Source organism: Lepisma saccharinum, chromosome 22, assembly GCF_977018435.1.
Source record: "Lepisma saccharinum chromosome 22, izLepSacc3.1, whole genome shotgun sequence".
NCBI classification, from domain to species: domain Eukaryota; kingdom Metazoa; phylum Arthropoda; class Insecta; order Zygentoma; family Lepismatidae; genus Lepisma; species Lepisma saccharinum.
In genome coordinates, this window is record NC_139250.1 from 49,474,882 (window position 1) to 49,502,401 (window position 27,520).

Sequence of the window (27,520 nt, forward strand, 5' to 3'; positions counted from 1 at the left end):
GAAACTCTGTTCGGAAATGGAGCATAGATATGTTGCGGAGGGGAAGGGGGGAGGTGGAGATGGGGCAGGTTGGTCATCATTGTGAATTTCTCAGGCTTGCTCCAGACCTGTGTCAGAGTTTCCACACAAACATAAGAGTACGAAGGTCCAAAATACACATACATTTCGTAATCAGTACCATGATACCATATTGTATCATCGGGGCAGTACAACCTTACTCTGATGATACCATATGGTATCATCGGGAGAGTAAAGGGTAAAATTTGAAAAAAATGTTAATTTAATTCACTAAAATTATGATTAATGATTAGGGAGCCATAGGGATTATCATAAATCTAGTACTAAAGAAATATTTAAGCAGTTCCCAGCATTCCTAAAATAGTTGTCAAAATGTAGCATGGGGTTTTACATCTAACGAAGTTTAATCACTAATATTAATTTACGCTACTTGGTAGCATGCTAATTGAAATAACTATTTGCAAATCATAACAGTATATCTATGGAAAGTCAGTAATGACATTTTCCGTTAAATGCGTCTCACTCGAAATATTTTCTTAAATATTCAAGAATCAAACTTACGACCATTGGCAAGGATGTAGATCATGCTGAGTCTACAATAAATATACAACTTGAGTTTATAGGTTGCACTGCTCTGGCCACTTCTTTTAATGTAACAAGATACAAATATTAAGTTCTTGATAGTCTCATGTGCAAACAAAATAATATTGATGTTTTAAAGTATCAACAGGATGAGTCTCCAGCAAAGTAAAAGAAGTTGAAATGTAGGAAGAAAGAATCGATATTTTGAGGTGAATTTCCCTTTACAGGTATCTATTTATATAGTTCTCTTATTAGTTTCACGATATTGAAGTTTTAAAATACTATGTGAATTACATCATTCCTTCTTAGACTAGTTATTTTCTTTTAATTCACATACAAAGAGTACTAATGCGCTTCCTTCTGGAACAATGCCCTCTTATGGTCATCGTTGATTTTACTACAAACTTATTTGATTTTCGGACTATTTGATCGGAAGAAATGCCTTCTTCTGACTGTTGTTTCGAGAAAATACAAAGCGATTTTAAACCTCCTTTAGTTTTTCTCTTAACTTTGCACTATTTTGATAAAGAAATCACTTTTTCTAGCTGTGGTTATAGACTATGGTGATTTTTTTTATTTCCAACAGCGTGCGGTTGGTTTTACCCATCAGTGAAGATAAGTTCCCGTGAGCGAGCCCTAACATGTTTTAAAGTAGATCACGTGTGGTTGTGGAAGTATTAAGGTCACGTGTAGCTCATGGGCTTGAAAATAGGTCATACGTTGCTGATTAGATGGAAAATAAGTCATGCGTCGTTGATTGTTTTGGACGTAGGCCACAAGTCGATGACTGGTTGGAAAGTAGGTGATGTGTCGCCAATTATCTGGAAAATGGGTCACGCGTCTGAGATCACTCTGATTAGTTGGGATGTAAGTCAGTGTTGATCTTTGACTAGAAAATAGGACAACGTCGCTAATTGGCTGGAAAGTGGAGCAGGTATTGCCAATGGTATAGAATGTGGAATACGTGTTACTAATTGGGTGGAGAGTAAGTGATGCGACCTGTATAATAGTGAACCTAGAATATATGTAGTAGCACGCACACCATTTTTTTCGTCTTCGCTAGACCTTCGCAAGGTCAGAGAATGGAAGGAGATTTTCTGGTAGGAAAACAGAAGAAATATCGTTGCGTATTCAATTTTTTTTTAAAAAAATATTAATTTTACGTCGGTCTTCTGTCACCTTTGGCTAATCGCGAAGATATGGACGACTGGTGATAAGATGAAATGAGTGAAAGGACAAGCTCAAACACACATGGACTGGATTCCATATGTGACAGAGCTTCAACTAAGATGTTCTCTCCAGATGCCTGAGTATCAACGTCTCCAGGATGTATTAAATTGTTTGGTGAACAGAGATTCGGTCAAAGTGTTCGTAGAGCTCCTTTGAACTTTTAATTTTCTTGCGAGAATTTGAATTGAGATTGTTCATCTGGGTGTGTAGTGACCAGCTGACAGGAGGGTGGTATGGGAGGCTGCTCGCATACTTCAGCTGGTTACGTCAAAAGCACCGTGGTATCATTGCTCGAATGGATTATAAATGCAGCAGCCCATCTGGAGTATTTTAGGTGGTCGAATCGGGCTTAGCAAGAATCCCAAAAGGTTCAAATAAAATACCCAGAACAGTAAAAACTCATATTTCTAATAACGGGAAACGGTATTTTTTATCTCCGCACCAGCTTCCAATTCGTGATACAATTAACATTTCCTTTGCATTCTGTAAATATACTGACACAAAGTTCACTCTGCAGCAAAAGTCCTAGAACTAAAACTTTACCGAGTTCATATATCACAGGTTGGATCACTGTCACTGTGCCTCCTCTTTGCAAAAATAAAAATCCAATTATATTTATGATAAAAAAAATGCCACACTAATGCTGTGTTGTCGGAATCTGCTCATCATTTCATCAGATATGTATTTTGCAACTTCCAAAAGAAGTGTGCGTTACCTAATTTCGCCTACCTTCAGCAACCCTTGCCATAAGTAAATGTATTGTGACGAAACCCATGAATAATGCACACTGCACGGGACTTCATTAAATGGATGATAGCTTGCCCCGGTAATCTTCACTCTTACCAGCAACATAGGGAAATTATATACAACACGCAATTTGTGTTCCTTGTTGTGATAATATCAAGCATTAATACATTTTTATATTCACATACCTCTTTACAAATTCCTGAGCACGTCATTACAAATGAACCAATCTAGTGCACACTAGAGCCTTGGCTCATCTATACCTATGGGGTATCCTACAATTACAGTCAAACCACAACCTCAATTCTCGAAGCTGTAGCCTCTCCATGTAAAACGATTGTTTCGTAAATATAGTAGATTTTGCTTAAATGTTTTGTGACATTCATACCGCCTTTATTTCATTTGCTACAAAGGAGCGTTTGGGTGTGTTGTTTATAAAGAGGCAGGTGGGGATTATATTTCTAATGCATATTGAACGAATAAGTCTTAACTCATAATCATGCCGTTTGAAGGAACGAACTCGTGGGGTAGTGGTTATCGCACTGGGTTGTCACTCTAATGGTCGTAGGTTCAAATCACCACGGTGGCATAAAATTTTCGTAAACTTTATTCGTTCCCATTGTTACTATTTGAATTAGTCTTCTTTGAAACTAACAACGAAAGATTATACAATTAACTCTCTCTCTTTCAAAATGGTAACATGAGGACAGGTTTCTTATTATAAGAATTGGAAATTTTAGTGGTCTCAACGCATCTAAAATCCAAAATACTAGATCGACGTTATTTTCTACTGAATTCTGAATCCACGTTATACACAGATAGGCTAATGGGGCCTGGACCTACAGTTTAAAGTGAGATACGAACCTCTATGTGTCTCCACTTGTTATCCTGCACTGAACGTAAAACAAACAGCTCCCCGCCCCCATTTTTAAAACAAATTTACATTCAATATGGTATTTATAAGATAATCATCATTGATTTGATTGTTTTTATTACTGAACGTCAAATAAAACATTTTCCACAATCACCTCTTCCTCCCATCTCTCCCAATATCTTTCTGTCCCTCTCTTTTCCCCCTTCCCCACCCCCACACACATGTATCAAAATAAATATTTTGTTAGGTTTATATGTGTATAAATATAACATTAAATACTCCCAAAAGTACTATTTATTTTCTACTTTCCGTCACCCATCTCTCACTCCCACAACCCCTCATTATTATTGGCGTTTGCCAGACCAAGTGGTAATCTTGTAATCAGTGTGTCCTTTTTTGAGTTCCAGTCAGGTCGCATAATGTTTCAGATTCCAATTTAAATGTATCCCGAGTCGTGATTAGCCTATGTGTGCAAAAAGTGATGTTCAAACGAACTCTTGACCTCAATAATACAAGTTGTGTATTTCAGCTGTGGTTCCCTCTTTTCGCATGAAATAACGAATTAACCTAATCATTAACTCAACAAATAAAAATGCACCTCTAAATTAATTAATGAAAACGGTTATTACACCAAAACCACTATTTTGTAGTAAATGTAAATGAAATGTCATCTCACGTAGTGAAAACAATGTGAAAATTGTTCTAATGAGTGATATACTGTATGATTGTCAAACACATATGTAAATACATTATATTAAGCTCGTGAACTGTAATTGGGACAATTTAATACTAATTTGAAACGATTTAAGGCAATTAAAACGACAAAGTAAATTTTGCGCAATCTTTCTGCCGATTCGCATTATTGAAACAATATTTAACCAATGGGGACGTTATCTCATATTTGGAAATGCTGCATTGGTTGAACTTCCTGTGGACAAGACCGTGAGTCACGCCTCCTGCTCCTCCGAATCGAACTTCACTCTGATTAGAGGATCTTATATTTCACAACACTTCCTTGTTTCAGAGCTACCAACATAATTCCGTAAGACGTTGGACTTAAAAAAAATCCACGCGACAGATTTGTCGAACATGACTGTACCAATTGATCTGAACAGAAGTGTACAATTACTATTTTTTCGCATAGAAAGGTATTTTCTTGTGTTCAATTTTTACAATTTGTTGAATCATATCCTCGCCTGAAAGAATGGATGAATTAGTGATTATAATCTAATTATTGAAATCATGAGACCATGAGAACAATCTTATTTATTGACAAGAACCAGAATGTATCTATTCCAAGTGTATTTTGGTTGGTTGATTTGTTGTTTTAAGTCCACTTTATGCACAGTAAGGCTAATTGGGACTGGACCTACAGTTTAAAGTGGGATCCGAACCACTTGTGCCTCCACCGGGTATCGAACCCGGGACCCCTTGATTACAAGGCGACGACGCTACCACTGCGCCATCGGGGAGGCCCATCCAAGTGTATTTTAATTAGAATAATTTCGACATAAGGCTATATAATCTCCGACAATCCTCATTGGTATACCACAGTTCAACAGTAATTCTGAATAATATATTGTTTGCTCAACAAAATTACAATAAAATTGCCTCTGTATTTACATATAAAATATATTAACTTAGTTATAATTATATGGTTGATTGATTTAGTTTATTTTACTACGCTTTTCTGCCATTTTTGTCTAATCGCAAAGATGAGAACGAGTGATGATTGATGAAACTTATGAAGGATCACATACAAAGAATACCTATGCCGGGATTCGAACCAGAGACTCCTAGCGTCGTAACGCGCTGTTCTAACCACTCCAACATGGAGACCAGCAGTTATAATTGAAGACTAAAGTTGGTAAACGCTGTAAGTGCCACAATAATTCAAACACCGTTTTCCACGTTAAACTGTGAAATGTGTTATGCATTATAACGTGGTAAACGTGAAATGTGCCTGGTAGCCCTCTAAGTAGTTCAAAGGGCGTGTAAAGAGGTCACTAGTGTGCACGTTCTTACGGGCTGATGTGCGGAACGATGCGATTTCCCAACACTTTGGCTTTTGGCACTTACAACGTTTACCACTTTTAGTCCTCAATTCTATATGAAACTTAATGAATGCTAAGTTGTTGGTGATCATCTGTGATGAAATGAATAGTGCGCTTTCATTTCATGTTCTGAACCATGTCTTACAAGATACAACTAATCTAGAATAAAATAATTGTAATAGTAACTAAATTAGATACGTTTTAAAGCTACAGTAATTATAACTGAATTAATTTCTCAAGTGATTAACTTTGAATTACTTTTGAAAAGTAACTTCCCAAACACTGTCGATATCTTAGAGTTCAGCATTACTCAGATAAGAATTGTGAGAAAAGTTTTCTAAGATACAATATGGTAATAATTACCATTAGAATAAAATTCAAATCATTCAAAACTCATTCCATGAAGAGACTACTAAAACTATATACTCGGGATATACGTATAAATTCACATTAACATTTTTCTTTCAATGTAACTTCATTTTCCTTCTTGCCCATCCTGCAAGATTATGTGGTTCTCTCATAGATACGTATAATTCTTGCTGTCTTGAAATCATCATCCCATTCAGAAAGCAATGAATATCCTATGATTTTGGGCACATACCCTTCAAAATTGGAACTAGCAAAAATTTCAAGGAATGTGTGCTATAACTTGACAGACAAGACAAACAAGTTCTACCATTTCCATTATTTTCGGTTGTACTGCAACCAGATATTAAGAAGTCTTGTAACATCACTTCTTGAGTATATTTTGGACTCTTGATATCTTGTAAACCATCACCATCCAACCATGTATGTGCAAATTGTGTACAGTTCAGACGCTTTTTATTCCATAGAAGCATATCCACAAACTTCCACGGTATTGGGTTGCCATTGTTAGTCAAATCTGTTGACCTTTTTACAAATTTCGAGGTATTCTTAGAAGACACATCAAATAGATTCTCAAATGTTCAACTGCAAAAGGAGCAAATAAAATATTATTAATATGGTGTATGAGACTATGAACTTAACAAAGATGAAAAAAATCCTTTTCATTACATTGTTACAACCACAGACAAGTTGAGTTAATAATAAAATGAAAACAACTTAGAGATGTTGTGTAAGTGGATGTGAATATAATTGATCTAAACTGCACCATAATGGTTAACGAAGTGGTCCTTTGATAACAGAATTATGGAAGTTTTGATTCACGGTATCAGCTCACTTCAGTGACTCAGATCTATCTTCAAAGTGCATGTTAAATATGACCACAGGGTGCGTAGACCCTCTGATTTGGGGGGGGGGAAGCCTTGAATGTTCAGTTGGGAAAGAAAACTTCACTTTATCTCACTGTTTTAGTTCTATTGCATTGATGGGTTTATGTGTGTGTGTGTGTGTGTATACGACATATTATTTATATACATTACATAATCAATTCATCCACCCCATAACAAACCAATAGCAAAAATGTTATAAATTGTCTCTGAAATATGCGCGCTCCTTTTCCTCCAAACTAAGCTGGTACAGGAGCTAGTCTGAAGTACTTAATTGTTCTTACATTGTCTCTGGTAATTTACAATGCACTACAGAAAATAAATTGCGAGCGAAGCGAGCTAGAAAATTTCACGATCCAAATTTTTGCAAAGTGAAAACTGTATTGATTTAATATGGCGCAAAAGAAATAACGGGCGTTGGCGTCATGGCGTTCTCTTTTACAATTATTCTCATTCAAATTGTTCAGCGTCCAGGGACAACTCCTGCCGTAACCTAGCTATGACTATGAACTTGACAAGACTAAGAAAAGCAGATATTGCGAGCGAACAGAGCAAGAAAATTTTACGATATGTATTTTTGTTTGTATATAAAATCTGAAGTCGAGGAGGCAATTGCCCCTCTGTGCCACCCTACAGGTGCTCCTGGCCGTCTGGAAGAAATGATGATAGAAAGACGTGAAAACTAATTCCATTTTGAGTATCCTATTGTCCTGCTACTCTAAATTTCTGTTAGTCTTACTTTCCCTTATTTCAATGTTTGCCCCCCTAGAATTGATTTCCGTCCAAGGTTGGGATAAGGCAAGGTCCCTCTGCCCCTTGTGGTTGCGCCACTGCAAACCCATTCCCCGTAGTTGCTTTGAATTTTCATCGGCTTGAAATACTTCATTTTCTCCAATAATATCGTTTAATAAGTCATAAGATTCCTCTACACTAAATTTCTAGTTGAAAGTATAATAATGTAGGGGCGTGGAACGTTTAGAAACAGGGGCAAGGATTACCACACCTCCCTCTTCAAAAACGAATATCAACCTAAAGGAATATATTTCACACGTACAATTTGATATCAGTTATAGTAATTTACATTAATTATTATGTAATGGAGGGACGCAAGTATGCGATAATCTCAAATTCAAGTGGTGTTTTTGAGGGGGCAGCACTATTATCGGGGTAATATGTACCTATGTGGAAAAAATCTGCGAACGTCCGTGAGCCCCCCCCCCCCCGTGCGCACGCTTATGAATATGACTTGGACTTCAGTAGCTTATTGAATCAAATATTCGTAACATAATCTGGACAAATTATGATTTCTCTGAAAATCAATCAATCTTACCCACAAATAAATTATTGGCCTTGCACTTGTAAAATATGTGAACTTCTAATCTTTACTAATCTATACTAATTTGTAAATTCTCAGTAAACACGCAAACTATTGATTGGTAGGTAGACTGTTAGGACTTTACTCTTTTAGCTGTTAGGGTGTACTTTTACACTTTAAATACATAAAGCTTGAACTTATTGGAAATGCTGCACTACCATTACAAGGCGTTCAAAATTATGAAAGAACGAGAAAACCGATGTGTTTTATACAGCTTACGAAACCGGTTTTCTGACCTGATTATGTGAAAAAAGATAACAGAAAGTTGTCCAGAACTTGCACAAAATTCGGGGATCTCACATTAAATCTATTCCAATCAAACCTAACAGCTTAACCTACTTAATGCATTTAACATTTGCGAGCTTTATGAACTGTGTTCAAGTTTCAAAAACAAAGGAGAAAAATCTTGTTCAAAACAGGTCAGAAACGACTCGTTCCAACCTTGTACAAGGGCAAAGTGAAACTATAATGAACAACTGTTTTGTAATACAAATTCCGATGTAAGTACGTACTTTTCAATAGCACCAGTGAAATACGAAAATAATCTCACAGGAACGATAGTAGAGCATTTTGTGCAATATCGATTTAATGCCATAATATAATCTATATCAAGGTATTTCATGCTCTAGTAATAATCACAAAACTGTAATATCTGCATTATGCCTAATTTAATATAACATTCTCTTCTGATTTTACAATTGCAAAGAATTATGAACTTCGTTTGTAAGGGAAAATGCGTGCTGCGTTGTAAAGTTTGAGACGTTGAAGCGATATTCTCACAGAAATCATATTGGAAGGTATTTCCGCAACATATAAATAAATCATACATTCTGCGTCAATCTTGCATATTGAAAACGTTTTACTTTTGATGGATTAAACAACAAGCATTTAAATATAAGACTTACCTTTCAGTTTTTTCCGATGTTTCCTTCTTCCAACATGTACTGGATTCGTTATTCTCTGGCAACTTGGTTTAACTTTCACGATTTCGAAGCACTAGCATTGATCATATCGTTAGAAAACACGGAGTGAAATATCGGCAACAGTGTTGGCTAAAATCCACACCACGGAGTATATTGCGACGAAACGCCACTTCAAAACTTTTAATGATAAGCACTACTCTCTGAAGGTACGAAATGTTTTCATTTTTTCACATAGTATTTCAGATGCTTGCGGGAAGAACATGTGATACTTGTTTCACCACGAAATATTCCATACTAGTCATAAAAGAAAAAAATGCACCGGTATTGACAAAACTACCACTTCAGCGCCATCTGTACGCAGAAGTTTGAACATGACTGCGACCTTTTATTTTCTGTTATTTACTTAAATATCATTAATCGTAACAAAATTATAAGGTTCACATGTTCTAGTGAATAAAACAATCTTTTATATCGGAAAATTTCTTCCTTACCGAATCTATGTTAGTTATACGCTCATCCATTGAAATTTGGGCCTATGCTTTAACATGGCTTTAGAACCCCCTTAAATAGAATATGTGTGTTTTGCATTTGTGAATGTTGTTTGGTTCTATCATTAAGAATGAAAAGTTACATTTAATTTTCTAAAAATATTGTTATTTTATATGGTATTGGAAATTCATGTTTAATAAAAGAAAGTGCATATGCATGTAGAGAGATTAAAATACAATAATTGAACAATCAAGAAAAGCGAGCTCCTTATTCCGTCACTTTTTACTTGCTGCAATAATATCTGTGACGGAGGAACTGACTGTGTACCACCCTCACCCCCTTAGCAAGAGAAGGGAGGACAACATATAATTTTGCTGCCTTCCCCTGCGAAATCTCCCTTAATAAATGTGTGCATGGCAACACTTGCTGGTGAATGCATTAATCGCGTAATGCACGGTTTAACAGAAAGTAAACCGTTTTCTGCTTTAAAATGTTGATTAGAGCACATTACTATAATACATCACAGCAATAAGTAGGAACTTCATTTGAATATCGTCAAATATTGTAAATGCAAATCAGACGAAAACTTGACGTTGCATAAAAACAGTACAAGTAGTCCATGAGCTAGGGCTCAAAATTTCACTTATTGGTACCACCTAAACTGGGTGTCAGTGTAGGATCCGAGTACTTCGATGTTTCTCGGAATTTTGAGGCAGCGGCCTTTCCACCCCTCGCAGGTCATCAAGCGGCAGGGATGGGTATCGCCGTTGCGTCCAAACAATGTTTCCAGCTCGTGTAGTTTGTGACTAGATTGGAGAATGACCGCTTGTACGGCGGTAAACACGATATATGCAAACAGTTACAAGTGGTCTCGAATCAGAGGGCAACACACGCTAAAATAAGTATAATGGTGGCAGGATGCCTATGTATATTACCATTGTAGTAGTAGTAGTAGTAGTATTCGCACCAAATAACTATTCTGCTATTGAAACAGCCTAAAACATGCAACGTGTTAAAAATCTTCACAAACTGTGCGATTTCTTGAGTAGCACATTACTTCTCTCGATTTCGTGAAAACCGATTTTGAGAATCCTCCTTAACAAACGATGCCTCCGCGATGACGAGTTCGATACCGGTGAAGGCACATAGTGATTCGGATCCCACTTTAAACCGTAGATCCAGTCCCGATTACATTACTGTGCAAAAAGTGGACTTAAATCCTGTCTCAGCTCTTTAACAAACGTTTCGAGGAATTAAAAATTTAAACAGGTAAATACATTTTCGCAGTGGCGGCGATTAGGGGGGGCAGTTGCCCCCCGTCTTAGCCCCCAGTTTTCCACTTTGCCCCCCTCCTCGGTTTTGGAACCCAGTCGCCGCCACTGCTTTGTCATTTTGAAGAAAATTATCTTTTTTGGCTATTTTTGGTTCATATGAATCTGCCTCGTCCTCCTCTGTGGCCGTGCGGTCTAAGTCGCTGTGCTGGGCTCCGACTGTGGAACAGCATGGGTTCGAGTCTACCTGGGTTGTCTCTGGGTTCTCGGACTCAGGCACGTATCTAGAAATATGTTTCGGGGGGGGCGGACCAAGTGTCTCAGGAATAATCGATTATGCAACAAATGCTAATATTTTCATTACTTAATTTTAGTACTTGTTAAGTCATTGAGTGGTTCGAACCTCCTAGACCCCCTCTAAATATCCTTGCTCGGCCTCTATATGGGCCTGTGGCAACCCACGATCTTGAGGAAATTGGGAAGCTAGAATTGAGTAACTTTAACCGGTCATAAAAATCTTTTATAACGACGAGGGATTTGACGTGCTGACCCCACGTCACCCCATTACCGGTTGAATATCTCCCTCCACACCTCTGGGTAGGACTGTAGCAGGGAGACTGGCAGTCGGGAGATAGGCCAAGGGCCTTACGAGCTTACGGCTTCAAGGGCTGTCGAGCCACAGGTTATTATTATTATTATTTATTATTATGAATATGCCTCGCTCAATAAGTTTATTTTATTGAATCAAGCACAATAGCCAACTCTTGCATTAGTCACTGGAAAGACATACATGTGTGGTTGTACATATATTTAAGCATCTAAAGAATAACTATATTCTTGTGGATAGAAGTAGTTGTAATTTAACAAACTTTATTGATTTATTCTATCAGCATTATTGAAAATATTGTGCCATGCTGAACTTAATCACTTAACAAAGGCACATTGATTGCTAAATGAGGGAATTTTTCTTTTGTTGCAAAACAGGTTCAGTTTTTAGAGTATTACAATGCTTTACAGTATAATTTAATTTAATTGTGTAAAATTTACACAATTCGTTCGAAGAATTTTGAGAATATTGGATGTTTTATCCGAGGGACCACCCCGATAAAATATCTGTTGATGTTTTACAGGTTTCATCGCATTTAAGATGGTAATTTTCGTTGCAACATGTCTGTTGCCACTCAGGCTGAAGAGCCTGATGACGTGGACAAAGTTCCGATTCATGGGTTGCAACACTTACAGGCAGGAATGACCTTGGCAGGAAGGAGCTCTGATTGGCACCCTCTTCACAGCTGACTCAAGAAGCCCCGCGACCGACAGAACTCGAAGTGCTCGAATCCTACCTTGACATAAACTTTAGAGTGGAAAGTTCTAGTAATGATTTTTGTAATGTTCCATCTGTGAGGGGAATTTTCTGATGTGATGACTTCAGTAGAGTGGTAGCTTAAGGGAAGTTATAACTACTGTTGTCTCTATATCTATCCGTAAAAGGCTTCTTGGAATGATAAAATTGAAAATTTTAAGAAAGAACATAATTCTAAGCAACATAAGCTACAAAATTATTTATATTACTTTCTTTTAACAAAAGTTGATTACACATGGTAATATAGAATGCAATAATAGCAATTAAACTCTTGGAGTTATTAGTTTTATGCTTCTTAGACTACATTAAACTAGTTGGGGTTCGTTAAGTACAAGGGTTGATCAAATGAAAAGGTACGAAATGTCGTAACAACGGAATCGTTTATATAATACCGATGCCGCGATGGAGAACGTAGCGTGATATGTAGGGGTGCGATTGGAGTCGCCACGCGGCATCTAGCATGCAGGGGAACGCGCATGCGCAGGAGAGAGCAGAGGCTCCGATACAGAGCGCCGTCCAAGTGACGCGGCAGTGCGTGTTCGGACAGGATGGCGTTAACATTGGCAAATTCGACTGTTGAGGAGCAGCGAGGCGTTATCCGTTTTCTGACAGCGGAAGGTGTTAAACCGGCCGATATTCATCGCCGGATGGTGAACGATTACGGGGAAGACTGTGTGTCTGGCAAATCAGTGAGGAAATGGAGTGCCCGTTTTCGTTCTGCTCCATGATAACGCACGTCCACACGTCTCCAGGGTCACACACGCGGACCTGGCCAGGTTCAAGTGGGAGCAGCTAGACCATCCGCCCTACAGTCCGGACTTATCCCCCTGTGACTTCCATGTGGTTGGTCCCCTGAAAAAGCATCTCAAAGGAAAGCGCTTCACCTCGGACGATGAACTCAAGGACGCTGTGAAGGACTGGGTCGCGTCACGGCCAAAGGAATTCTGGGAAAAGGAATCATTTGGCTCGTTCATCAATGGGATCAATGTGCTCAGGCCTATGGAGGATACTTTGAATAAAGTATTCATTTACACCGACAGTGTCGTTTTGTACCTTTTCATTTTAACAACCCTTGTATAAAGAGTAACATGAAAGGAACAATTTATTTATTGTTAATAGTTAACCTCGACAGTATTATTACTTATTATTACAAATTAATTCGAATCAGCAGCAAGGTAAAACGTTACATCAATCAATCATCATACTGCCCACATATATCATCGTGAGATTCCTCAAGTCGCAAATCAGATTTTTCATTTTCCTGCTGTTTGTGGCTACTACAGGTTTGTCACTTTCACATGTATCTACACTTGAGTCAATTGGACAGTTTGGCAGTTTGCAGAAACGCACACAATTACAAGCTAACAGTTTCAAAACCACATAAGGTGCAGATGGAGAACGGAACCCCTGAATGACTAGGTTGCAATCTTCACCATTGGTCCATCCATATTCAGTAGGCCTTGGAACCGTAGGCTTTTCCTGGAAGCAACACTTCTATATTGCTGCCTGGTAGTTGGCTCGTAGAACGTACATGAAGAGACAGTCCCTGCATGGTGGTAGGTGGCTGTATTGAACTCCATCCCTCTTGGTACAGAAAAGTTGATAGCGAAGTTCATTTACCTTGTCCGCGATGACAGTGGCAACATACAGGTAAACTTCGTGATTTAAGGAAGTCTTCATCACTGACGTCCCATGACGGGCCAAGTTGAATAAAGATTTCCTGGTAAGAACGGTCTTTCGGAGCTATGAGCTTCCCACGACCCGCAAAGGAACTGACAGTGCCACAACCTGTGAAGGCATGTAAGCCAATCAGACTGTCGCATATGCTTTGTCCGACTGAACATGTTAGCTTTCTGATGTCAACCAAGTGTGTCCTATTCTGAGTCCCATGCTTCTAGTAAATGGAACAGGAGACCTTATTTTGGAACTCGAGACAAAGAATCATGACATTGGTATCTTTAGCTTTAATCACGATTGTCTTTGACCCAGCATTGGCAGCATGCAAGGCATGTAGGAACAGACGAGTGTTGGCTTCCTCTTGTGTAGACCGCAACTCTTACACTTCTTCCCATTCACTCTCCGTTATCTTGTAAAGGTTTCCTCGCAGGTCACGTACGGGACTTTGGCATTCAACATTTTTGTACATCGCTGGGATTTCCACTCTTCTGCTAGGAACTTAATAAGGCTGGTCTTATTGAGAGAACTACACAGGGATTTTCTCCACTGCTGGATGTGATGTCCTCCTGCAAGGCTACTATATGGGAGAGTTGTGGATGAACCCCTGTTCAACCTTTCAGCACCTTTGATTGTTGTCTCTGGCGGTAGACATCAAAGACAACATCTACCCTTTCACTCTGTGATCCCTCATGGAGGGCCCTGGTCAAATTCAAAACTGCCAGCTGTGCGAAGGTTTTGTTGTTTCCCCTCAAATTTTGCACAAGGTTCATCTCATCAATGGTGGTGCTTGATGATGCTGGAATAATTTCAGCAAGGGTTAAAACATTCTCTTCGAGATCTCTTGAAAATATGGCCTTGTTTGTCTTTCGAAGGGAACCATCAACATTCGCCAGAGCCCATATTAATGGGTCCAGTGGGTGGGCCAGAAAATCTTTCATGTATAGGTTCCTATTATCTTCTACCAGGATGATGTAACTAAATATGTTTTCGTCGGCTTTCAGAACCACTTCATCTGATTTTGATCTACGGGATCTCTTCGTGTAGACATTGGAAAATGTCTTCAGGTTATGCCTCGCCACCTTATCATGAAATTCCGCCGAAGGTGGATCTTCATATAACCTCGTTTGTATAAATAACTGGTAGGCTTCCTCTCCAACTTCAAAAGCCCTCAGAAGGTCCTTGACTACATCTGGTGGTGCCATGCTGCCAGTGCACAGACTAACCAAGTCAGCATCATCAGGAGACAAAGTAATCAGCTAGCTATTCTCAATGAGATCAACGAGAGACTTTACATCTACTTCGTCTCTCCTGATCCTTGGTATTTGTAGATGTGCATGGGATAATTTGACTTGCTTTTACCTTTCATGTCTCTCAGCTGCTTTGGATACATGCTTTTCTATTCAGCTGTAAAGTAATACCTGGCCACAACAACTTCCTTCAAACCGAACGCAGTTTCTTCAATTGTTTGGTCAACATCAAAAGTGTTGGTGGAGCTTAGTTCAACTGAAAATCCTCCTTGCATGAATTCAGAGTGCACATCTTGGTGTGAACTTGCCAGTTTACACATCTGCGCATAGTAGTACGGGAGGTAGCGTGCAAAATTTAGTCTGTTATATGGAAACAAGCATGAAGCCTTCGGTTATCACTCCAGACTTAATACCAAGATCTTGAAGTCCTGCATCTCTAAATCGCTTCCCTATTAATGTCAACATTGTGCAGGTGGTATGGAATACTCCACGCCTAACGACGATTGTATATTGGAATTTGTCTGTTTGTTTCCACATGATTTCGACAACTTTTGCATACAGTGTTTGGTCGACGACGCAGACAATCTTTTCCAGGTCCAAGGACTTCATAATGCTCAGTGACTGATTTAGCACCGCATTAACGGTAGACATTTGAGTTGCTGGGGCATCGATTGTTGGCGGGTACATTGTCTGTGTTGACCGTGACTTGATATCGAGTCTAAATTTTGAAGCCCGTTCAGCTTGATTGGCTTTCTTGCTGTAACATTCCTGTCAGAATCCATATGAGGTTTTTCCTTCTGGCAAGCTAAACTGCTTTAGTTTAAGGTGGTTCCACTCGTGATCGTGAATAGCACTGTATGTTGGTAATATTGCTGGTGGTGCGTCAATGTGTCTCTGCTTTGTTTTTGCAACAGTGGATATGGGATGAACTGGAACTGAGTCAATCACCCTTGCCTGAACTGCAATCCAATTGACTCTGTGAGATTTCCCCTTTCCACTGATGGTTTCTTCTACATGGTCAATGTTGTCCCACGTAAAGGTTGTAAAGACACCGGGTTTTATATTAGCTGGTAATGCTACAACTCTAACTGATGATGAGAGATTCTGAAGGCACAAGGCAATGTCGATCTCTTCCATCATTTTATATGACACGCTGTGACCAAGTCGATCGAGAACAGTTATCAGCTCTACATTCCCTGTTAGTGATTTCACACTGAATGGCAGAATGATGTGTTTGGGAGGCTTGATCTTTCTTTGTGTTACTGCATATATTATGTCCTGGTCAAACGAATGCATAAGTCGCTGGATTCCGATAGTAGATAGCACAGGAATACCATCAAGGACTTGGGGATGATGCCACGTATTTATCCCAAAACATTTGAAAGCTAACTGGAAGCTTAAACTATAACTTGTACTGATTGTTTCGGTGTTGTAGGAAAGAGTAGCTGAACAGAAGGAAGGGGAGCGTATTTAATCCTTCCCAGAAGACTTGCTGAATATGTTGTCAATTGTCTTGTTGCGATAAAAACTTCCAGATTTCAGTGTTGGTCTTACTGAAAATCTAATGTGCTTTATGAAGTTTTACTCTAAGGGTTAACAAACATGGTCACTCGATCGACAGCTTCTGAACAACGAGTTCCTTACTTGACCTGTGTATACATACATGCATAATTGGTTAAAACAAGGAGATGCATTATCTTCATTGCTCTTTAATTTTGCCTTAGAATATGCTGTTAGGAAGGTAAAACAAACTGACGAAGGACTAAAATTAAATGGTATGACTCAGTTGTTAGCATATGCAGATGATGTAGACTTATTAGGGGATGATATAAATACAATTAAGAATAATGCTAAAATATTTTTCAAACCAGCTAAAGAGATAGGTTTGGATGTTAACAAAGAGAAAACTAAATATATGCTTACAGGCCGAAACCAAGTGTTATGTAATAATCAAAATCAGATTATTGATAACAATTGGTTTGAACCAGTTTCCAAATTCAAGTACTTAGGAATAATACTAACAAATAAAAATGATATAAAGAGGAAATAAGAACAGGCTTAATTCAGGAAATGCACGTTACTTTTCTCTGAATAAATTTTTGTCTTCTCGATTAATATCTAAGAAACTAAAAGTTAAAATATACAAAACAGTAATGTTGCCTGTAGTATTATATGGATGCGAAACCTCGTCCCTTACATTCAAATAGGAAGATAAATTTAGAGTATTTTAAAATAAGATCGTCAGGAAAATATTTGGACCTAAAAGGGATGAGGAGACAGGTGAGTGGAGAATGTTACATAATTTAGAACTACATAATTTGTATTCATGTCCAGATATTATTAGAATGATTAAATAAAGAAGACTTCGGTGGGTAGGCCATGTGACACGAATGGGAGAGGAAAGAGGAGTTTCCAAGATTCTTGTTGGGAAACTTGATGGTAAGAGACCTGTAGGAAGTCCAAGACGAAGATGGAGGGATAACGTTGAAATGGAACTAAAGGAAATCGTTAAGGATGGAAAAGAGTATATAGATCTTGCTCAAGAAAGGGACAGATGGAAGGCCTGTGTTGCTGCAGCCATGAACCTTCGAGTTTACGAAGGCTAGAGAGTTAGTTAGTTAGTTAGTTAGTGTATACATACATGGCGCAATTTTGGGTACTAGCTCCCTGAGTACATTTTTAAAGGAGGAAATTATTATTTAGCAATGTGTTTTACTAGAGTTTTGCGGATGTTGATATTTTATATGGCGATGGTGAATATCAATTTGATGAAATTGATCAAGTGACGTTCACAAAGGAACGGCCAGACAATAACCTAAAGTTGGAAGCTCGGTTGGTGATATTGTGAGTCGATGGTGCCTCTCTACAGTTTAGACATTTGCTGTTCACGGTAACAACATTTTTCCAATAAATTGGTATTCTGGAAATAATGTGTTACTTGCGACATTGATGTAACAATAAAAGAAGAAAAGGCTTTACAATAGTCAGCTGACGCTTGGTCATGGTAACGACACCAGGTAAGCATCTGTGCGATGCAAATAAGACGGAGACGTACAGTTCAATACTTCAATGATAATTTAAGGAACAAAAGAAATGCGGGATCACGCTATTTATTCTGACATGCCAATTGGGTGTTTATCTGATAAATTATAGACATAATTTATAGACATACCACAAATAAGTTTTGTTTATCGTAATTACAGATTTATCCATTAGTGGCAGCCTTGAAACTGTGTTTAGAGTTCACATATATTCGGGTACATTTATCCCTTTTTCAAGATTCGTAAAGTAGAAAGCACGAAATACTATTTTAAAAAATTATGAAGAAAAGCTTTTCGTATTAATGTCCTCTCTAAACTGTGAAAGTTTGAGTTTACACGCTGTATATATTAGTTGTGCTACGAGTTTCGAGACTCGGCTCAAGACCAAGACGTGAATAAGACAGATGTGTGCATTTCAAGATGAGACCTAACTAACACCATTCAGAAAGTGTTTCACCTATCCAGTCCTCCTCCGTAGCCGAGCGGGTTAAGGCGTTCACTCGTCTTGAGATCGTTCGCTACGGGACGGCGTAGGTTCGAATCCGGCTCTGGTCAGAATTTATACGGCCTACGTATAGGGCCGGTGGCAACCCACCATCCTGAGGTGGGTGAGTGAGGGTAACCCGGTCAAGAAGACCTACAACAACGGCTGGGGGTTCGTCAGGCTGACCACCCGTCACCCCAATACTGGTCTAAGATCTCCACGCTATAACAGGTGATGGAGGAACAGTGTGGGAGGGAGACCAGCAGTCGGTAGGTAAGCCAAGGCCCTTCAAGGGCTGTCGCGCTATGGGTTATTATTATCCAGTGAACTTTACATGAGAATTAGAAATCTTTATTTCCAGTTCATTCCAAGATAATGCTAAATTTTAATTAACAATTTACAATGCATTTCCATATATTGTATTGAACATATTATAGAACCATTGATACAAGAGGAATTTTACTACAACAATAAAACAAAACTCTATTTGCAAACATTTGGTTTAAAAACTAATTTGATTTACAACCTTTGTAATGTATGTGTGTGTGTGTGAGCGTGTGTGTGGGGGTGCGTGTGTGTGTGTGTGTGTGTGCGCTTGCGCGCGTATTAGTATGTTTTACGAATATTTTTAACTTTTCTTACACTGTATGTTATAATTTTTGTATGTTTTTCTATTCCTTTGTATTTTAAGTTTTATAGTTTTAATACGGAGGTTATTCGCTTCATATCCGACCAATTTCGATTCGGTGCTGACAACCGGCGTATCATGCTGGAACTATGGGTCTGGTGGCGTGAGTAGTATTGTGTCTAGCCTAGTAGGTGCGTGAGGGTTGGTAGTGAATGTTATCAAATGACGCTGAAAATCAACCGGTATTGGGAGGCTTACGTAATGGCCCTTTTCCATGCTAAGTTTTCATACGCACGCATTATGAAACAGTATCGGGAGAATGGGTTAACACTCGGGGTGACTACTGCGAAACCTATTGTGGCCCGTTACACACAACAGGTTTTCCTTGCGAAACATTCACCCACGAAAACCACCAGGAGAAGGGCTTCAAGCCGTGTACACCACCTTCTACCGCTTCACATTGCCGAACGCAAGACGAACTGCAGGAAACTGTATGAAAAGTAACTGGCGGGTTCCAAATGGAAGTTGTCACAATGGATGAATCATATATCCATCTTACTGCTGGTGGTCACATTCGGCTGATAACATACCTTGACATTGACGGCAAGGGGCGCAGCAACTTTGTTCATTAGTGCAGGGAAAGTTTCCCTCGTGGCTTTATGTTTGTGACGGGATTCGGATATGAGGGTAAGTTGATACGCAAGGTGGACAAAAACGTGAAGGTGAATGCCAGATACTTCCAAGACTCCATTCTGACACCTATCTATTGGAGAGATATCCCACAATTGTTTGGAATGGACGCGAAACAGGTGATGATCCATATGGATAAGGCTTCGAGTCATACCGCCAGAACATCACTAGATTTTTGTCAGGAAATGGCAGAGGAATTAGGAAGTCGCGTCATTCCGTTTGAAGACATTCCTGTGAAAGCCCAGATGGAAGTCCAATGAATGGATTTTTGCGCATTTGGACTGTTGAAACGACGTCTTCAACATCGCCGCCTGCGCACCCTGGATGGTCTATGGAAAGCTTGCAGGGAGGAGTGGGACGGAATTCCCATACCTATCCTACGCCGGAGCTTGCTGCAATGCTAGGCGATAGTCCAAAGTGCTGGGGTTCCAATAGAACATGATCGGTGGTGGCGGCGCGGTATATCTTAAGGTGAGTAAAAAATGGTCGGATATAAAGCGACCATCTCGCGAACAAATAGCTATTGAAATCAATTTGAGAAATCTGAAGTCGAGGTAATTAAGTGGAAGAAAAGGCTTGTGCCTTAACTTCGGCATCCAAAACAAGAAATAAATAAATAAAAATATATAAAATATTTATTTCATTTTTATTTCATGTTTTCTAGACAGCGCTGTGATGATAATTGTGGACCACGAGGTAGAGGGTCTAACACACGAAACTACGTTTCAATCACTTATACAATGTACATACCTGCAAAACTGAAGTACAATTTAAACTAAGACGAAGCAGTGAAATACTATTTTAAGAAATTAGACATGCAATGAAGTATTTTGTGGCAGTGTTCTAAACATTTGCAAAATACAAAATGTAGTATTTATTTGTCCCAGAATGCTTATGATTCTTATCTCTGCTCCCAATGAGCTAATTATATGATATTATAGTTATATCTCCGTTGATTAGCGTCCGCAAGATTCTTTTTCGAAGGTGGATAGAATTTTTATGCAGATTAATAGTTGCTTTCTAGAGCGACGGGATGCAATGAAATATTTCATATTAGCATGTTTTGTTTTTAAAGTTGTTCAAAGACACAAATGGTAACCGGGAATTATTTTAAAGGGTATTGCCAATTATTATTACTTTAGTTTACAACAATAGTTCCTTCCGTTTCTTACTGCTTTCTCATTCTGTATTACAGAAAATATTATTAGAATTTAAGGTCACCATGGCCATCATGATGTTGCTCACTGATTCTCTCGAGAGCTGTGAAATCTAGAGTTCTGACTTAAAACTGAAGAAATAACGTTACTATTGAAAGATCTTCCTTCCTCTTCGTTGTTCTGCGTCCATAACTAAAGTTAGAATTAAGTCTAGAGAACATTAACATCGTATTAAAGTAACTGTATTATAAGTAATATACACTGCACTAACAAAGAGCATACCCATGAAGGTAATATGGCAACATTGCTAATACAAAATTTGGTGACTTGAGCATTATAAATGTGTTGTTTGTGTGTGGGTGGGTAAGTTTTTTTTTAAACTCCCACCGAGAAATGATTGATAAGTTGTTCCGTCCTCATAGTTATACAATATATATATCATACATTTTGCCGCCATTGATAAAGGTAAATATATGTAGTCATAAATGATTTCCCAGAAACACAAAGAAAAAAGATTTAAGTCTTCATATATATCTTATTTCATTTATGATCATGAATTGTGAAAAATAAATTCCAGGTTGAAACTAAACGTAAAAGTAACTTATAGTTACTTTTCAAGTATAAGTGATAACATGAGAATTATATTTTGAAATTAGTGTTTCTAGCTGATACTCAATCACTTTTGAACAAATTACTATACTGTGTCCCAGTTGTCTCCGGAGCAAGCGTACGAAAAACAAGTCTTTCCCAAAGTAGTGACACGAGACAGCTGCAACAATGAACACGTAAGAGGAAATGGGATTGCATGGAGGATGATAAGCGACTACACTTACTAGCCCACGCAGCATCTTGTACTGCTTAGTATTGTCCACTCAACCCCCCCCCCCCACCCTTGTCCCTTTCTTAGTCGCTATGCGCGGCCATGGTCCAAAGATAGATAGACTGAGTATGTTGTAAATGTATGAGGACTTGTATTTTTAATCGGAAACATAAATAAAACACCTAAGTCTTTACACACATACACATATAAATTCCATTCATGACCATTGATTTTTAAAATAAAATTTCAGGAGGAAAGTGACTGAAACATATCAAATGAAACTGAATTTCATTTAAAAATGTTACTTTCCGAAAACGACATAATTAAAAATATTTTACTGCATATATTCTAATTGTTTAGTTGGCGCAAATTTTGTAAAGTACTCTTGAACTTACGGCACATTTCTGCCTGGTTGTGGCTTTGGTCAGAGCATATTTCATAGTAACTGTACACACATTTATCCTTTATGCATTGACCACTTCCAATGCACACAAATTTATCCTCTATGCATTGACCACTTTTGCATCTGAAGTAATTCTTTGGACATTTACGGTTTTCTGAAAATATTTGAAGAGTGGTAATAGTCGCACGGTAACTGCCGTAATGCATCATTAATAAAAACAATTTTAAAATATATTTTTAAAATGTAATATTTTTGTAGATACATGCACACAACGTTGTATTCATTAAGGTATTAAAAACAAATGCCAGAAATTTCTTTATTATAATATAAATTTATATATATATATAATGCACATTACCCTAATTTAGTAATTAAGAAATTCACCAAGCTTTAATAGTACCCTGCAAAAATTATATAACCACCCCAGACAAATATTTTTTGGTGTTTTAACTAGAAACTCAAAAATACATTAATAGATCAAATGAAATATTAAATATTAATATTTATATGATTGAATATAAAAATTAAAATTCCACCTAATTTATTATTTAAGACATAAATTCCAAGTAAAATTGGTAAAGAATCAAGCAAGATACAGTTAAACGAAACAAGGCTGTGTGAACTCGCTCAGGTTGGTATTCACTTTCCAAAATAAGGAAACAAAGTATAAATTAAATAGCATTCAAGATTAAAGTAAAAGAAACATGCTAATAATGTAATATTAACTAAATAAAAGTAAAGTATTTATAAGTAAATATTAACATTTACATAAAGTATATTATAACAATTAAAATAATTTTAAAGATTTAAATGAACATATATAGAAATAGCTGTATACGATCACGGATATGGTTATCTGTGATATGGCGCTATCTCTAGCAATCATTAATACAGGGTGCTCGGAAATTCCCCTTACAAACTCCTAGGGCTAGTAGAGGGGACTGAGTAGAAAATATTTGGAAAGGGAACCCATGTCCGGAAACATACCGTTTCCGTGCTACAACCACGACAATGTGTCGGATGTGCTTGTGTTGGTATGCAACCGGTTAGGTAGTACATGACGTCAGAAGATCACCTGATGGCACGTGACGTCTACAAATTGTTGCGTTCCACTGTCGATACAGGTGTTGATCAATGAATAGTAAGCATATTTTTTGTTCCCTTGGCATTGTTACCAAATAAATTTGTTTGTATTATGGACTGAGTCACACGTCATTCACTTCTGTACCTTACGTAACACCTCATTTGACATGGTTGTATTAAATGATTACACTTTAGGTCATCAGGTGATCTTATGACGTCATGTACTGCAGTAGTGGTGGTGGACCGGTTCACCAACCGAAAATGGGGCTCGGTGGGGCACGACTTAATGGTTTTCTCTTGTAAGGCATAAGCCCCATTTTCTCGCAGTGTTGCCAACACCTACCTACACCCCTTCTTCTTCTTCTTACTTGGCAAGGGCTTAGCCAATGTATACACTGGCGTAACATACACACACTGGGCAAGGAGAGCCGGTAACAAACACACACTGCCGTAAAAGAGAGAGAGATGGATGGCAACACAGTATATGTGTGCGTGTGTGTGTATAATATGTAGCATTATTAACTAGAGAGTGTTGGCAAACCACCTACAACTAAAAAAAAGAGAGAGATGCCAACGTTGCTGTAAGATGAAGAGAGAGAGAGATTTAAAAGACCTATAGCTGGCAACAGTGGTGAGCGAATGCGCCTTATCGTAATTTTCCAAAGTCCCGGCCAATGTTTATATATCGTGACCTTTTGTAAACCTCTCGGGAACGATGTGCCACACACATACACATGCGTGCGTGCCTCTCATTATTTCCGTATTGTGACGCAAGCAAACAAACAAATAATATTTTTTTTTTTTTAGGATTCCTGGCCCCTATAACCCCGCCAGGGTGCGTGGTGCCCAACCAACAAAAGGTTCTAACGGCTGCGGTTATAGATAACCACACCTCTGTAGAGTTTCACGTGTGTTTTTTTTTGTTTTTTTCTCAAACTTCGAGACAGAAAACTGACGATGGGGAGGCGCAAGCGGGTTGTTCTTCGAAACGAACGAGCCCCCAACGTTTTTCCGTACGGCCTTCGAATGTAAGGTTGGTTCACGTGAGCGCGAATTTCTTCGGGAATGTCTTTCAGTTCGTACATCTGACCGTACATGCTGTTCATCATCAACTTCGCCGTATTCTGTTTCGCGTCCATTTCGAGCAATTTGCCCGGCGGCAAGGGTCTTGCAATTCTTGGCATTCTTGATTTTTTTACGCAAGGTCATGATATTGCGAATGCACAGGGCGTTGAGCGTGTCGGGCGAAAAATACACGTGGAGATCCGCTTCCGTGCAGCCGGTTGGGGATTCGTGCTGCCGCGATAAACGTCCAATTCCGTGCCTGGTGGAACGGACGTTCCGGTGTGGAATTTGCGCCACTCCCAAAAGTTCACGTTGAAGGGGGAGAGTCCCGCTGCGACCATGACGCTCGGGTAGAGTGACGTGAAGTCCAGCACCAAAATAATTTCGTTCTCGGTTCTGTTCTTGAGCGCCACGTTCATGTGGGGGTTACGGTGCACGTATCCCCCGACCAACTTATGGTGGTATTCGAGATGCTGCTGTGGGAAACACAAACATCGCCTGTTCTGCAACGCTTCGTTGAAATAATAATGCGATAGATGCAAGTTGAGTTGGTGCCCACGAACCTGGTCCGCACGCAACACGCTCTGGCAGCACGTGGAGACCATCGTTTGCACGAGTCCGTTTTTCAAAAACACACGTCCCGCACCAGCATGGAATCTTGGATGTTGTATTGCAGCAGGTCGTCTATTTTGTTTTTTCTCGTAGAGCGTCTGCACGGTTTCGCTCTCGGGCATCATTTTCTCTCCCAGGTTGAAATACAACGACACGTACTTCAGCGTGTATGAGGAGAGGTTCCCGAAAAGATAACGCACCACTTCGATGCCGTCCATTTCGAGTTGATGGTGGGCAGCGACGGTGTTCGGCTGCACCCACCGCTCACACAATTCGGGTTGCCCGAAATTCAGAGGCAACACTGATACGGCCTAGTGAGTTGGCAATACTGATACGACCTAGTTTGCTTATATTGTCATAGCAATCGGGTGTGACGACGGGTGGGGGAGAGATGACTTTCGTTCTGTGCTGTCGATGTAGGTCAGATCAAACACAGTAGTGTGAAAGTTTCTGTATAGAAGAGTAACGTTTTTGCAACTGTACGCGATTATACAACCGTTTGTGTGTGTATTAAATAGCTAGCAGCTTTTTGTAGGTAAGTTTTTCTTGTTATTTCTCTTGCATGTGTGTGTTAATAATAATAATAATTGCGAGTTACGTTAGTGAACACGAAGTGTTTTGATTAAACATCGAAATTACGTTAAACAAAATATGAGCATACATAACGTGCGCTTGAAAAAAACTATTCTTCATCGCGAATAACATAAAAGCGAGGTAACAATCGGAGGGAGGGGAGGGACGATGATTATGATCATATTAGTTTACTCATGGTGGATGGTATTGACGCGTGTACTCTGGGTTGGATTTGTTTTGTTTTAAGTCTACTTTATGCACAGTAATGTTAATCGGGACTGGACCTACAGTGGGATCCGAACCACCTCCGCCGGGTATCGAACTTTGAGTTTAAAATTATACAAGTGCACAGGGGGAAACTTTATCTTTTTTGAATTTGTTGATACTCTGGGTTGGATTTGTTGTTTTAAGTCTACTTTATGCACAGTAATGTTAATCGAAACTGGACCTACAGTGGGATCCAAATTATACATGTGCACAGCAGGAAACTTTATCTTTTTGTCTGTGAAGGTTCTAAGGTTTTGTGAACATGTTGGAAAAGCACTAGTATATACATAGAGCAAAGTTACAAGGTTCTAGGTCCCATAGGAGTCCTATTGGAAACATAATGATTAGTGCTTACTATTTTCGAGTTATTTTAAATTAAAATTTCAAGATGTAATTTCTAAGTTGTTTTGTAACTCGTAAACTATGGGTCGTAGAAAACCTATTCTTGTTTTATCTGCTATTGCCCGACAAATACTATAAACACAAATAAATTTTAAAAAATGGAGATCGAAAATAATTTTGTTTTCTGAAAATAAAAAAATGTGTGTATGGAAAAAAAATATGATTGTGTAATTTTTTATGATGCATGTAAAAAATAAGTATACCTGAAAGTTTTAGAATTTCAAAATAGCCATATATATATATATATATTTATATATATATATATATATATATATATATATATAGCTATTATATCAGCCAAAACAATAGAATATATATAAACAAGAACATTTTCATAGTTTCACACCTCTACTAGATTGGTAGAAAAATATACTAGTAGGCAATAAAATCTGAAGAAGATTCGTGTCTAGCAAAAATAAGCTAAGTAGAATTACACATGCATACAATATTTATTGTGCTTTTTTTCTATCTACAATCATATTTTTCTTATATATTTTTTAAAATTTTTTTTACAGGGTTGACTAAAGCACATATTTGAGGAAGACAACACCACCCATAAATAAATAATCCCCTCAAACTAACACTAATTAGAATTAGCTTACAAAATTTTTCTCATAAGGCATTTTTTTGTAAACACTCTACCACCAACAGACCACATATAAATAAACATACCCCGAAAAAAAATGCGCTCCATGAAAAGTTGCCCTGTGTGCAAAAGAACCATATCAAGCAAACATTTTGCAAGACATTGTCGCACCTGCGTGCCAGGCAAGCATTTGGCTGCCACCGAACTATGTTCCGGATGCAATAAACACGTCACAATTGCGTATGCCAAGAAGCATAAGCTTACTTGTCTAAGCGAAAGTACATCTGGGGCTCAGCCTTCGACCTTCACCAAGAGGAAGGCAGAAGCAGCCCCCATCAATGCACCACCCACCAAACGCGTCAAGCCTGCGATGAAAGCAGGCCGGTCTGCTTTCGGAGGAATATTAGAAGATTATGTCCGATTGTCGGACGGTTCTTGCGATGTTCGTAGCTTTTTAGAGGAGAAGCGAACAGAGATAGTTTCTATTCTTAGTAATGCACTGGCTACGCACTCCTCCACTAAATTCTACGGTACGCTATGTTGCACATACAAGAAGCCGACCGATGAAAGATACACTTTCTTTCATGCAACGAAAGCAAAAACGCTGCATCT

General features: G+C 38.6%; 1 protein-coding gene across 1 annotated transcript in view; it reads right to left on the reverse strand.

The window, feature by feature from the left end:
- Positions 1-27,520, reverse strand: part of LOC146004755 (uncharacterized) — a 393,261-nt gene that overhangs the window by 185,807 nt on the left and 179,934 nt on the right. Inside the window, exon 5 of the mRNA XM_083143730.1 lies at positions 22,313-22,474. Coding sequence (XP_082999856.1) covers positions 22,313-22,474 — 162 coding nt within the window. The remainder of the gene's footprint in view (positions 1-22,312; positions 22,475-27,520) is intronic.